Below are 14,461 nucleotides of genomic sequence, written 5' to 3' on the forward strand. Positions count from 1 at the left end.
TATTTCAAGGAAATTAGTTTGCGAGTATCCCGACTCAAATAGTAACGTGCAGAAAATCAGGACTTTTGAACAGCTTTGTGTATTCATATGGAAAAATTATATCTGTTATGAAAACTTATATCTATTTAGAGAACAATGAACGTTAAAGTTACGCATAACGTGACGCGAGTTTAGAATCTGTGTCCACACTGTGTATTGCATATCGGGGAACAAAAGCGGTGAAAGAACCGACAAAAGAGACTGTCAGGTTGAATTATTAAATCACGTGGCAAACGAACCAGTCTAAAAGCTCGGTCAAAGGGACGCCATTGAATCCTCGACAATTTCGAAAGGCGTACGGTGATGCCGGCGAAAATAGTGGGTCCTGTGATAGCGAAGAGCCGCGATAGTTGATTCGTCGCGCGCGCCAGTTGAACCGGAAGTGACAGGTAGATAATCGTGGATCGTGATGAATCACCAAGCCAGGCCCTTATCAGTCGCCCCCTGTACATCGTCGTTCTTTTCCCGTCGTTTCGCGAACACACCGAAATCTGTCACGTACAGCGCTTTTCCGCTACCAGAACACGGCACCTATTCTCCCTTTCTATTTCTCTCTTTCTCTGTGTGTCGAGCGAATCCGGTCAAATCGAAGTTATTTTTACGTGACGTCGTCGCGAAGACATAGAAAACGTGGCTGGATATCGAGAACGAATGACCAACAGGGAATTTGTTGCGATCGTGTTCGACGGTGTAGACCAGGTGCAAAATGTTGGGAGAATATTTCATTGGAAGTATGACAGATTTATACCATTGGGAGGAAATTATGGTATAGTTCGGTAGATGATTAATGTTACTGGATGATAGAGTTTGGGTCGAGTGATTACACTAGTTTGAAAGTATTAAGCGAGAATGTAGTCGAAGAATTACTAGACGGGTAATCCTTTTCTACTTATTACGATTATAAAATGACAGATTGTGATCGAATATCCTACGATTACTCCAGTCAACAGTATTTAATTATCTTCGTTCTTTGTAATCCTAAAGTAACCAAGAACTGCAAATTCCGCTTCGATCTAAAGAGATTAACTGACGATTAACTAACGCTAAGGAACATTAAGAAATTACTCTATCCCCCTATATCGATTAACGAAAGAATTCAGTAATTCCATCGGATCCATCGTCGCGTTATTCGCATCAAGCAAAATTTGAAAAAAGAAAAAAGTCATATGGCCCCAAAAATGACTCCCTCGCCGATCGAAAACGAAACTATAAAACAAACACTAAATTCTACGCAATATTCACACCATTTGTCCGATACGCGATGAGTTAGATACAGCATTATATTTCATGCTTTAACAGCAATACACCAACAGAATGAAATCAAGCTGTCGCTCAGATCGAAGCTTCCTTCCTTCCGGTCTGAAAGCAGTCGTAACTCATTACTGGTACTGGGGTAGTACGTGTTTCCAGGGGTGTATCGGATGCACGATAGCGGGTGCTGGCTTAAAGTATGATAAGGTGTGGCTTAGCGTTAATCTCCGGAAGAGCTGTCGGTTTTCCCGCGCGGGCTGCCTCGTTTCTGCCCGCTAAATGCACCTTCCTCCTTGCCTAACCGTATCCGCGTATCCACGACGTCTATATTCCCGGGCATTACGTTCCGTTCAAACCAGATGCGACCCGACCGGCTTACTTAGCCGTTCTCCGTGTCCTTGCCAGCGTCGTTCGACGAGGGACGCTACCCTAAAGCTCTCCGCTTCTCTCCGCCAGGAATCGATAGGAATTTATAGCAGCAGATAGTCGTAAACGTGGATGATCGGATGTGGAAGTGTTTTCGTTTGATCTCGACGAGTATGAGTTATTGAATTACTATGGGTCGCTCTAACGATAATATTATTGCAAGGGAACAGTAAAACAACTTGTATATTTATAAACTATGGTATATTATTGCGAATCGAAGGGCTTGCCGCAGCAAGACAGCTTTACTTTAGAGTAATTCGAGTAAAAATAAAAATTAACTTAAGATCGATCGAATCTGTTCTACTTTTTCACGCGTGCTATAAATTCGGTAAACTCCTCGACTCTTTGAACTGACTAAAATTCTAATTGTTGTTCTAACTGTTACGCGTATTGAAACTTAGCTTCTATGGCAACTTAATTATTTCTTGAAACGACGAATCTATCGACAACTGGATGTTTTCGATCTGATAAAAATTTCCATTGTGAATCTTGATCGTCCAAATAGGAACAGAATTCATTGGGATTGTGTTTTTATCCGGAAGAACAGTCGGTATCCGGCGGTGTGTACAAGGATTTCCGGGGATTACACTCCGAGGCATACTCTTAGAATTAGATAGAAGCCACGGTTTACTTAGCCAGTTTAGATCCTAACGCGTGTACACGGCTGGCGAAACCTGGGTTTCCTCCGAGCGTCGATTTATTACTCGCGGTTCGAAACCGGCGTCTCCTTAATAAATCTTCTACATTAATTTCGATTTAAACGACTCGTTATTTCAAACAGTACCGTAACTCATCGCCATAGTAGGGGTAGAGTAAGCGTTTAATCGAACTGCCGGCTCGAGTCATTCAGGGGAAAAGCGTTTCGCAGTTCGAACCCAGTGGTAAGCGTTTAATCTGCATAGATTAATTTGATCTGTAATCAAATCTGACCGCCAATGAATTGGGGCGAGTCTCTTCTCGGCCGATGTCGATTTCAAATTATCGGTATACCGTGTTAGACTGGCATTAGTCGAAATTATATTTGTTACGTGGATTATAATATTGAATTATACGCGTTAAGATAACGTGACGTTTCGAAACAATGCGGAATGCTTCTTTGAAGCTCTGTTAAATTTTCTGCCAAAGAAAACCGCTTCGATCGTTGCAACATTAAATAAAAAAGCTGTTTTCGAATGAATAATTCCATCGACACGGATTCCTTTAAACACGAATTTTCGCGATAATCGAACGACCATATTTATTTACTGGTGACATTCTATGGTTGGAATTCCTGTAACGAAACGATCATAATCCTTTGATGACGGACGAACGAACAGACCCAACGGTTGATAAAATTAAAGGAGGATCGAAAGATTTTTCGCGAAACGTAAAGTTTGTCTAAATGTCCCGGCAAGTTTTGACTAAATAGAGTCGAATTACCATTATCGGATGATTCACGTCACCAATGGTCTAAGATGTTCTAACATGTATATTTATACAAATGTTTCTTTCGTCAGAGCAAAAGTTTGCTAGAATGTGCATCCCCTGACTACCAGTCTGACTAAAAAAAAAAAAGATCCAAAAAATGTATTTTCAACGAAGCGACACACTTCTGGTTCTATCTTAAAACATCACGAGAAACCAATAGGCCTGTTTCTCAAGCTGAAATTTCCCACGTGCAAAGTGAAGTCTCAGAAACGGAAGGGAACAGGTTTTCGCGGAAACAAAAGGGTCCATTTATAGATGATTCTCCTGAGGGAAATGGCGGTTCGAGAAACGACATCCTCTAGATGTATCGATCTCTATATTAGACTGAAGACGTAACAGAAGATCGTACGAACACACCGGATCCCTTTAGGTTTGTACGTGTTTCGTGGACGAAAGACGGTCGACGTCCCTCCGAAGTGACATTTTCACGCGTAGTCGCGTTGAAGACGATTATCTCGAGATATGTTTCGCTCGGTTAGTCCATGAAAAGAATCTGATATCGGTACGTACGAAGAAACGATGTCTGGCTGCGTGTCTTCGACTCTTGAAAATGCGCGGGCGCGGCTTTAAAGGAAATGCAACGAGGTAGTCGCGTTGATAAAAAATGAAAGAATGGGTCTGCCTGGAGGTGAGATCTCGATGGTTCAAAGGGAGATCTGAAATGAGTTTCTCTCGGAACAAAGGATCCATTCGCGTTATCGGAGTCACTGCAATGTTTGGTCACTGGGTCGTCGCAATCTTAAGATTTTTAATTCAATATTTAAAACGCGTGGTGTAGAGAAGACAAAGAAGACGGATGCCTGCCAGCAAAGCGATTGCGTTTCTTTCTGCCACGCCTTTTTTCTTTTCTTACGATGCTTCGAGTCGAACATAAAATTGCCACCGTGATTGAATCTCGTACATAATTTTTGCCATAGATACGTCTATTGTTGTATAAGTGGCGAAAACTTTTCACATCTTTTCTGTTTCTTGTAGTTACGTGTTTATTCAGATACGTTAACCCGAGACGATTATTATAAGCTATTTACAAATCAATGAAAAGTTTAATTGGTATGTTGGATTTGAACTTGGAATAAAGAAGCAGTAACATTGTCGAAACATTGAACGAGATTTTACAACTTTCTTCTAATATCAGTGTATGACAGTTTTGACATAATACGTAACAAATTCGATATATGTATTAACGATCGACCGCGATTCTCAGATTATCGTGAAGCAAACAAGCCAGATTAAGCCATTCCAGACGGTGAATCTTCATTATGAAGACAATAATAGGATTCTGCGCGACTGATTAACCATTCCACAGAAATTAATCGCTTCGATTATCGAATTATCCATTGGGTCTATAAAACGGGGATAAAAAAAAGTCTGGAAAAATACGGCTGAAACGGCCATCAGAGCGCGGCCTGAGCGCATTAATCGTTCGATTAAACGACTTTCAATAAATTATTCGGATTATAAATACGGCAGGCGCGCGTCGACATGAAGCGGTGTCCCACGGTGTGATCGGTCGATTATCGATCCGGTACAGTCGGATACAAATCAACATGACCGATGACGATTGGGAAAAGGCGAATTAGCGGTGTCGCGTTAAACGTAGACAGAGAAAGGATGTTGGTAAACAGAGATATTTGCGTCCTCGTTAGAAAAGCGCGCAAGCTCGTCCGAACGAATTCTATCAACCTTCTATCAGCATCGCTCACAGTTGATCGATCCCTGTGGCTATGATATAATCGATACTACGCCACTAATGCTGGCTATCCGGTCAGAGAACGCACTTGAAGGCGAAATATCGGCCCAGGTGTACAGGCTAATGAGAGTCGGACTCGGACGATTAATCGTGAGAGCCTGTGTTGACTTTCGATTTGGTTTGTCGATGCTGCAAGCTATTTGGTCTTTGATGGTACATACGGAGAATAATACTCGTCGTTTGATTTTCTTGATACGAAGAATCGAAAGTCGGGGGATTTTTTAAATCGTGGAATTCATTCGTCCAATCTTCCATTTTGATTATTACCATGTGATACTCGATCATGGAAATTACCAACCTATGATTCTTCTTTTTTTGTAGATAAAAGGCTCCTATTTATTTCTAATATTAACAGAGATGCGTGATTTCGAGGAAGATTCGTACATCTATATATATATATATATATATTCGTTTCACTGACAGTGTTTGAGGAAAGTTAGATCGTGGGAAGCCCATAGTTTGTGAATGAAATGAATTGAAAGCTTATCGAGTCACGTTGAACCTAAAACAAAGTCTGGAACAGACATACACTGTACTAATAATTCTATTGGTTCGCTGCAGGGTATATCGAGCACAAATGAAACCAATATACTCTGTCTGATTTATGATAACAATAGTATTGCTTTTCGTAGTTAAGATAACTTAATCTTACACAAACAGATAAATATCCTTGGTGAAATTTTCAAGATATTTCAATATTTGACTCTTCTAATCTTTTTTACGAACGCTATTCTATACAGTTTTACCTTCGCCAATTAATCGCGGTACAAAAATTGTTGCAACATTTCAATCGACGGAAAAGCTCGTAACCCTATTGCCGAGATTTCAGTCGTTCAAAACCATTTAGCTTTTATCTAACGATACAATGCATCAAATATAATGCAGTAATTTCATCCACTTACCGTATAACAACATAATTCCACCATTTTCAGAAAATCTTCGATCGAGTCATCCTTCTATTCATTTTTCTAACACGCGTGTCCAAACATAATTTTAACACACAGTCTCGTATTTTGACGATATAACGATTTAACGTAAACGTCTGTCAACAATACCATCGCGATGCTATTATTCGTAACCATTTGTTTCTTGTAACCCTAAACATTTAATTCTGCTTGTATCGTAATTTTATTAATCTTCCGATCTTTAACCCCTTAACCTACGATTTACGTTCGAGAATTTTGGGCCGAAAATGTAAACAAGCTATTATATATTATATTATATATTATATTTGGCTCGATCATCGTACTACGGGCTATGTATGTTGAAGTAACTCGTACACAATAATTTGGAGATGCGATTACTTAATTTCATTCCATATTCTATATTTTAATACAAATTGATCCTTCTCAGGCAAGTTCCATTCGTGTTCAAACCTTAGACAATCTCTCTGGTAAAAATAAATGTATTTTTCGTGAAATTTGTATCATCAAAATCATTCTATTCATTGCGATACCTTGAAGAGGAATATTCTAAAATTAAGTACTCCAACTGAAATCCGATCCAAACCATTGCGATCGCTTACTATCCAACGTTACCAATTGTAGTTTAATTTAAGAAATGGATTAATTTAAATGAAAAATTCCAGTTGCGGTGTATTTTCACGACAGCCTTTCGGAGTTAAACGATTTCGAAATCCCATTTATCAGCGGAATCTAATCCACCTTATTTGCTTTGGATATTTACGACAATTTACAGAGAAGGCCAGTTATTAAATCGAAAAGCCGCGTAAAGCGACCGGATTTCGGCACAGGGGCAACTTTATCGGGCGTATAACGCCGCACACCATAAAACAGCATGATTGTGCCGCCATTAGGATGGTCGTAGACCGTGCTAGCAGCTGATAGGCGGCACGAGGGTTAGTTTTATTTAAAGTTCGCTCGGTGGTGTCTGTTAAACCGACCCCTCGATCGCGTTTCAGCCTCTCTTTTCGGTATCGGCGGATCGACGATCATAAGAAACTACCTGCTGCGCGGGGAAACTTGGCAAGAAATAAAGTTAGCTTATCCGATACGCGAACTGTGAAATTGGAAAAATTGTAGGTATCGCGGTTAGCGATTAAATAGAACGCCACGGGGTGGCCCGTGTAAATATAAATTTTAAAGCTCGGGATAAAAAGTCGCTGTCGACCGTGGCTTCACGTTGTACGTTATATTTGACGAATTAATGGAACGATGACGGCCGATCAAAAAACCGTCCGCTATTTTTCCTACGACGAAAATTATTCGCGATATGAAATCGTAGTTACGAGTCGCGATTTATATTGTTTATTATTCCGGTCAATGAATTGTGATTTACGAGTGGACAAATTTCAGTGAAATTCAATGGCTATAAAAAAAGAATACTTTGAAGAGGGAAATATTCTTAGGGGTAGGTGACGAAACGCGTAATAACCGATTCTTCGCGTTCGTTCTAAACTTACGATACGTTAAATACAGTCTGTATAAAACTTTTGTCTATCACGATTTATCAGAAACTTATTGTAAATGCATTTGTCATATAAAAAGAAATATCGTCTCGACGTATTTATTATTCATATTCTTAACATTATCGATCCTGACTAAACAATTCAATCGAACGCTATACTTGCAACTAAATTTTCTTGCAAATACAGCGTGTTCTCGCTGAATCAGAAGCGAAATCCGATATCATAGGACAAGAGGTTAATTCAAAGGGAGAACATTTCCCAGACAGAAGACATTCTCAAAGAAGCAAGCTTCGAGTGAACGAAATCTTGTGGTCGACGCAAAGATCCGGCGTACGTAAGAGAGCGATCAGTGCGTTTAAAGGAAGTTCGCATGTGGTGGTCTGCAGAGTTACCGGAAGCGATGGTTGGCGGAAGGATCGCGGAACTGGTACGCGTACAGTCGCATTGTTGTTGTTTATCGCGAAAGTTTGGATCGGTTTTGCGCGCTGGCGATGGTGGCAGTGGGTCGACCTTGCTCAGATTGGAATTGTGCCGGTAAATTGTTCCCCGGAGTTGAATTATAACGCTCCGCCCGTTCGCGGCAATTCCATTTGCCGACTTTATTGCGTTAACCGGTAGAACGGGTACGAGACCACGAGGAGTCTCGATGGAAAACGCCAAGGAAGAACCAGCAGCGACGAGGTGATAGATCAAAAGGCTTTGTCGAGCGGACCTCAACCCCTCTTTCAACGTCTCTTCCACCTCTCTGCGAGAAGAGTCGATTACTGGGACGTCTGCACGCCGCGATCTGTCAATGGGTTCGTGAGATCTCGCTGGCAAACCCTCTCTTTCCCTAAGTGTAAAGCACGAGATGATTTCGATAGCAGGGTGAAACGTACGGGCAAGAATTCTGGATAAAAATTGAAAGAAAGTTGAGAGCAAATAGAAGGAAGGAAATTGTAAATTGAAATTTATCTATTGGAAATGAACTCTCGGTGACTATAGTATAAATCTTGCATCAAAAGAAATAGATGGAAGATACTTGTGTTGAATCTTTATATTCAATCATCTTATCGTGTATTCAACCGTAATACTCGCTATTGTCCGTCTGTCTTATCTAAGTTAAGAGTTGTTGCTCGCTTTGTGCGAGACTTAATTCTTTCCTTTTTTAATTTATTACTACCGTTATCTGAACGCTGAACTCGCCTTAAAAGTTCGATTCAAACTGGAAGCGATACAGCGAAAGAGTCTCTTTGTGCGATTCTGAAATCTCCGTTAACTCATAATCCCCATTGTACCCGTAAATTATACCGAAATCTCGTTAATTTCCGCAGGTGTTTGGAAAACATCGTAAACGAGTTTACTCGTTTCGCTGGGTATTCCAAGCTTCTTCGAACTCGATTGCATTCGAGTACTTCTATGAATTCTTAAATTCTTCCACTCGATCCCAGTTACGAATCTTAATGAAGATATGCTTCTTCTCGGATCTCAAAAGCCACGTTGAATTTCTTGTAATCTGATTTTATACATATACAAGAAATAATACGAGAAATCAATTACGTTGGAAAACTGAATATAATACGCTTTTACGGGGAACATGCACGATCGTACGTAGTATAGTTGCATTTATGGAGAAATTATGCTCAAAGGCGGTGCTCGATTGAAGCTTGAACCATTTTTATTCCTAGAAGGTTCGTACGCTATTGCTTCTTAACGTCCTTTCATATATTCAAAGCGAAAGTATAGCTCCCAAGACAGTTATTAATAACTATCCATCAAAGAATCTCAAAGTATCTTGGACGGTGCATCGATTTCACCTTTCAACTCCTGTTCTTCTTTCATCAATCCGCGAGTTAGCTCTCCGTTAAATCGTAACGAGGATGAACATTATCCTCTCTCGCAAAAACATGACGCAGAGATTTAGGAAGAACGAGTGCGACAAAATTTTTTTTTAATGGGATTCGTTAATGCGACGGATTAGCTGTGACGCTTCCCACGGCAAGTTTTCGAAAAAAGGCAAAGAGAGAGAAAGAGAAAGAGAGAAAATACAGAGAGAAGAGGGAGAAAAAAATGAAAATTCAGCGGCCTTGATGGTGGAAGCCGGCTTATCTGAAATCGGTTTGATGGCTGTGCCCGTGCCCCTTCATGGGCATTTTGTTGCCATCCGTTTCGTCGTTTTAATTATTCCGAATGTCCGCTCGCGCGCAAAATCGAGCTGTAATCAAAAGTTCCGTGCTCTGTACCGCGTTATCGCTCGAAGTTCCCCAATCCAATCCGACTCTTTATCCTCGCCGTGTCCCACTCGCCACTCTCTTTTCTACATTTCTAGACTACGTCGATACTTTTCACGTTTTCATCTAACGCAATCTGAAAATTTGTCAGGAAATTGTTTTTCATTCCAGGAAATTTAAATCGTAGCGATTCGTAGCATGGACAACGAGGAAATTTGATTAACACGTTCACTGCCTGATGAAATTGCGTCTTGCGCACGGTAATAAATAAAATGCTGCGCTTGTTTCAACGCGTTCTAATAAACGCGTATATTTTAATAAACGGACGAAACTATTTAAGCGCTTCGTGGTGATTTTAACGCATCGTCACTCTAATATTAAAGGCGAAATTACGAATGTAGCGGATTTTCTAATTTCGGTCTGCGGGATATTGAACGTGTTGAAAAATTAAATTAGACCCACTGTTTCAAGTTTCGAGTTTCCCAAGGCAAATATCACGGAAATATCAAAAAATTGATTGATTCCTTGCGATCAACGAAAATGATAGAGATGGTTCCCGATATGAGAAAAACGTTGGTCGTGACGATATCGTCGATATTTCGCCTGGAATCGAACTGAAAGTAAATTATCGCGCGAATACGATGGTCCCTTGAAAGAATTCTGTTCGCTTGGAGCAGAATAGAAAACGTTTTCTTGTCGGGTTGCTGTTCGCTGGCAGAATTTCTTAGTGATTTATGTTACATTAGGTCGGTACGTCGCGGAGATCGAGTAAAAGGAGTGTATTCAACGTATATCTATGGAACACGGCCTCTGCTCTGGTATTCGTGGACCTATCCAATTGAAATGCGATCGCACGAACGTGAAGTATACCGTCTACGTTAAAGGTCCCTTCTGTTCGTGTCAGTCGCAAGACGACCGCGCAAATGGACGTTCTCCAAGAACTATTTTTCGTGACTGCAATGTTCTAATGCAAACACGGATTACGTTGATGTTCCATTAACCCGAAAAAGTCTGTGCTCTCTCCCCCCCCCCCCCCCCCCCCCCCCCCCCTCCCCCCCCCCCCCCCCCTCTCTCTCTCTCTCTCTTTGTCCGACAACGGGCGGCGACGATTCGATTCGATTCGATTCGATTCGATTCGATTCGCTTCGATTCGAATAAATGTTCTGCATAAAAAAAGCGATACCTTGCGACCAGTAATCCAATATCTTGTGTGTCGTGAAAAGAAAGAAATCACGTTATGTATATAAATTGTCGTGTATCAGAGCAGCGCTTATCGCGAGAAATCGAGCATCGAAGCAAAGGCGGCTCCGGTTCGGAGCAAAGGTAGAATCGTCGAGATACATTATGTATACTTTCCACAGCGAGCACCAGCGAGTCGTTACTTTCGCTAGCGGTTTCAGAGGGCACGCTCGCTTCTTACCCTGGTGTATCAGTTCCTCGAAATTGCTAACACACAGTCCCTTTCTTACGTTACGCCAGCTGTCCCATATCTTAAAAGGTCTCTTGCTCCGTAACTCCTGCACAGAAATTAACCGATGCAGTTTGCGTTCAAGTCACGCGATTGCGCGAGAAACCTACCAGTTTCATTTTACAAACGCGATCGAGAAGACAAGGTAAAGGTAAAGGACACGACAAAGGATTCGCAGACGGCCGCTAAGGATAGAGTTTGGTAAAAGGAGGCCCACAGAAGAAAGTCAGTTTGGATAATTGGCGCGTTCCAGTGTCGGTCAATGGCCGAGCAATTCGTTGAGTGGTAATCAAGCAGCACCGAACTTGAAGCAATTAATCGTTGAGCGACAGCGTCGGTTAAACAGCCGACATCGTTCGGTATCGATCCAGCGCACGGCTATTTGTTTCCGGTGGGAGGATCATCCGAGGAAAATCAGCACGTCGGTTTTTGCAAATCCGTGCTGTTTCAGACGATCGTTCGATCAAGCGAACGATGGCGCGGTTAGTTTGTTTAGATAGGATCAGGAAATGGGATAGTTTAATATCCGAGTGATCGATGAAATCTTTCGAGTCTCTTCAATTATCTTGGTAAAGTTTGGATAGGTAATAATCTGTAGGATTATAAAGGATGCTGAAATTTCTTACCGCCCATCTTCAGTTCTGTCTAACCGACTCAGTTGTTCGTCCAATGATTACCGGTGATTTCAAGCCGACTTAGCTTAACCGATCAAACAAGAAACCTCTTTGTCTACGACACAAATCCCATCAGCGTGATATCGATAAAGACGAAACTCCATCTCGAGGCTTCTGAAAGGAATGAAACCGCTGTCGAGAAACTAAAACCATCGATCTCGGAATAATGGCTTGTTTTCAACGGGAGTCCTGTTCAACGTCAAGATAAATTCGCATCGGTCAAATTTCTGTTCGGCATCGGTCTTGCCCGAGCTGGGAAAAGGGGAAACACACAGACCAACTATCCTTCTTACAGGTATTCACCATAGTCCGGACGATATATCCCGGTTTCCTTATCTCGCGAGAGAAGAAGGCACAATACCTTTCGACGTGGTACATATTTCTAAAGATATATATATATATACATATAGAGACGGTATGGTCGGATCGGCGGAAGTATACAGCTACGTCGCGGAATTCCGCAGGACTTTCATCGACGTTACAATAACTGCAATATATCCGGCCGCGGGTCTGTTCCTTCGCGATACCAGACGACGGGTCCGCGGCTTTCGTGGATGAAAAGGAGGGTTGTGCGCGACTGGGATGGGAAGACAGGAGTTGGTTGTTAAGGGTGTGAGAGACTGCTCCAGTCGACGACGGTACAACAATGGCGGAATATAAATCTAAATCCCGAGCGCCATCTTTCCTGCCCTGCCCTTGCCAGCTACCTCTCATCCTTCGATCTTTCCTCCCTTTCAATCCCTTCTATTTCTTCCATTCTTCTTCTTATTCATTCCAGTTGCCTATTTTGTCCATCCCTTACGTTCCGTCAACTACAATAACCGCCTCGCGTTATTTCTCACTTCTTTCTTACTTCTTCCTACGCTTCTTCTTCTTCTTCTTCTTCTTCTTCGTTTTCTTACTGGCATATACTTACGTTAACGTTCATTTCTCTTCCTGTCTTACTGCACTGCAACTTTTTCGATTTGATAAGTTTCCGCGATCGCTTTGTTCTCGCTAAATTTGCCTCGAGTATTTCTTATTTTTCATTGTTTCCCTTACGTCTCGGATAAAGCGGACAGGTATCTTAACCTCTCTTTTGAGCGTTCGTTTATTTTATCCCGCTTTGTGCGTTACGTTTAATTGCGTTCTTCCTATTGTTCTTAGGTTTCCTTTCTCGGGCGACGTTTTCACAATTTTCTTCGTTTCTTCTTTTCGTTCATTGTTCTGCCTGTTTTCGGTTTCATAGTTCACCTTGAATATCTTCCCCTCCCATCAAGCACAGCTTTTCTTGCGCTCCACCCACGCAGACGTTCCTCTCCTTCCCATTCATCACCGACTTCTTTCATTTTCTCGCTTTCTTTCACTTTCTCCGGAGAATAAATACTTCTTTACCCTGTGACGCGTCTCTACTCACACCTTATCAGTATTTACGGCCAGACATGTGCTTCCTTCGCGTCGTTTTCGCAGCTGGTGCATTAGTTACGCACAGCCTACGCGACTTCAGCCCTGATGGACACCTCCCTGCGGGATTCACTGTGTTTTTCACATCGGAAGTTTCGGTTTTAATATCCAGACATTTTTATGCGTCGCAATTGTAACGTTTCTCTCCTCGTTGTTGTTGCAGAAATCGATTAGAAAGCAATACGGAACACTGGAACGCTCTTCTATTGTCTTTGCGTGAACTCATCGAATGGGTGATCAGAAAAGACACCGAACTTACTGGTTTGGGACCTGTCTGTGGAGACGTGGCCGCGTTGCAGAAGCAAGAAGTAAGTATTTTACAATTGTTACTCTTTCATATTACGGAATTGTCCCTTGTGCCTAAATTATCATCGAGAAACTTGGGATTATTATGGACCATATCGTACGAATTTCGTAGCGTCAGTTCCAATCTTAAGAATCTTACATTTATATCATTTTTCTTGGTTAACGTTGCGTATCGTATAGCATTGTTATCAACAGTTTCTACAATTTCTATAAATTCTAATCACGATTTATCTGGACAATAATGACAAGTATCCGCATACTTTTAACGACCTGCAATAACGAAAATCTGAAACTCGCTACTCAAATCAAGTCCTACTGATTACAAAAGCAATAAATTTAAAGTTCGGATTGCCGAACCCCTTAGATATGACGTATCCCTTAAGAATCTCCTACCTTGTGTCGTTTCTGATAAAAAACAAATTCCGATCAGTACCTGTAAGCTGTATCAAGATCGAGTTATTCCCGGCGGTTTTCAAAGTATTAATATATAGTATCCAAGGATACCTTGAAATCCACCTTGAGCCGGAAGCCCATCTTGAGCCGGAAGCGATCTTGTCGAGGCAAATAGGCTCGTGTACCTTGAAACGTGCCCCGTAACCTACTGGAATGGACTGGATTACACGAAAATGACGCAATTAGGGTGGCTCTGTGTGCGTGGACACCGACAAGCAAGGGGGCACGCGTCGTCGACCGTAAGGGGTTCGGACGTGGAGGAGGAGGAGGAGGAGATGGCGAGAGCACGAACCACCCCCGGCGGCCCAGTTTCCACGCACAAAGACGGACTAGCTCGGACTAATCCAGATTAGAACGTGCATGTTACCGAGCTGCGAGTGTACAGGGATGATAAGGTGCATGTACCGCGATCCCGCTCACGAACAGTCATCGACGGACGACACCTGCGCCCCTACTTATCGCGAGCCGAAGCCCTAATCGGCCGGATATTAATCGGGAACAAGAGTTTCGAGACTCGTGGAACGCGTGGCGGGCGTTTTCAATCCG

At 42.0% G+C, this 14,461-nt stretch overlaps 1 protein-coding gene across 9 annotated transcripts in view; it reads left to right on the plus strand.

Moving 5' to 3' along the window:
* The window catches only part of LOC100747894 (dystrophin, isoforms A/C/F/G/H), a 445,522-nt gene that overhangs the window by 354,893 nt on the left and 76,168 nt on the right, over window positions 1–14,461 (plus strand). For all 9 annotated transcript variants that reach the window (XM_033320912.1, XM_033320911.1, XM_012386070.3 and 6 more), the window contains one exon: window positions 13,320–13,464. In XM_033320912.1, coding sequence (XP_033176803.1) covers window positions 13,320–13,464 — 145 coding nt within the window. The remainder of the gene's footprint in view (window positions 1–13,319; window positions 13,465–14,461) is intronic.

The sequence above is a fragment of the Bombus impatiens genome, unplaced genomic scaffold, assembly GCF_000188095.3.
Source record: "Bombus impatiens unplaced genomic scaffold, BIMP_2.2 scf_0377, whole genome shotgun sequence".
NCBI lineage: Eukaryota > Metazoa > Arthropoda > Insecta > Hymenoptera > Apidae > Bombus > Bombus impatiens.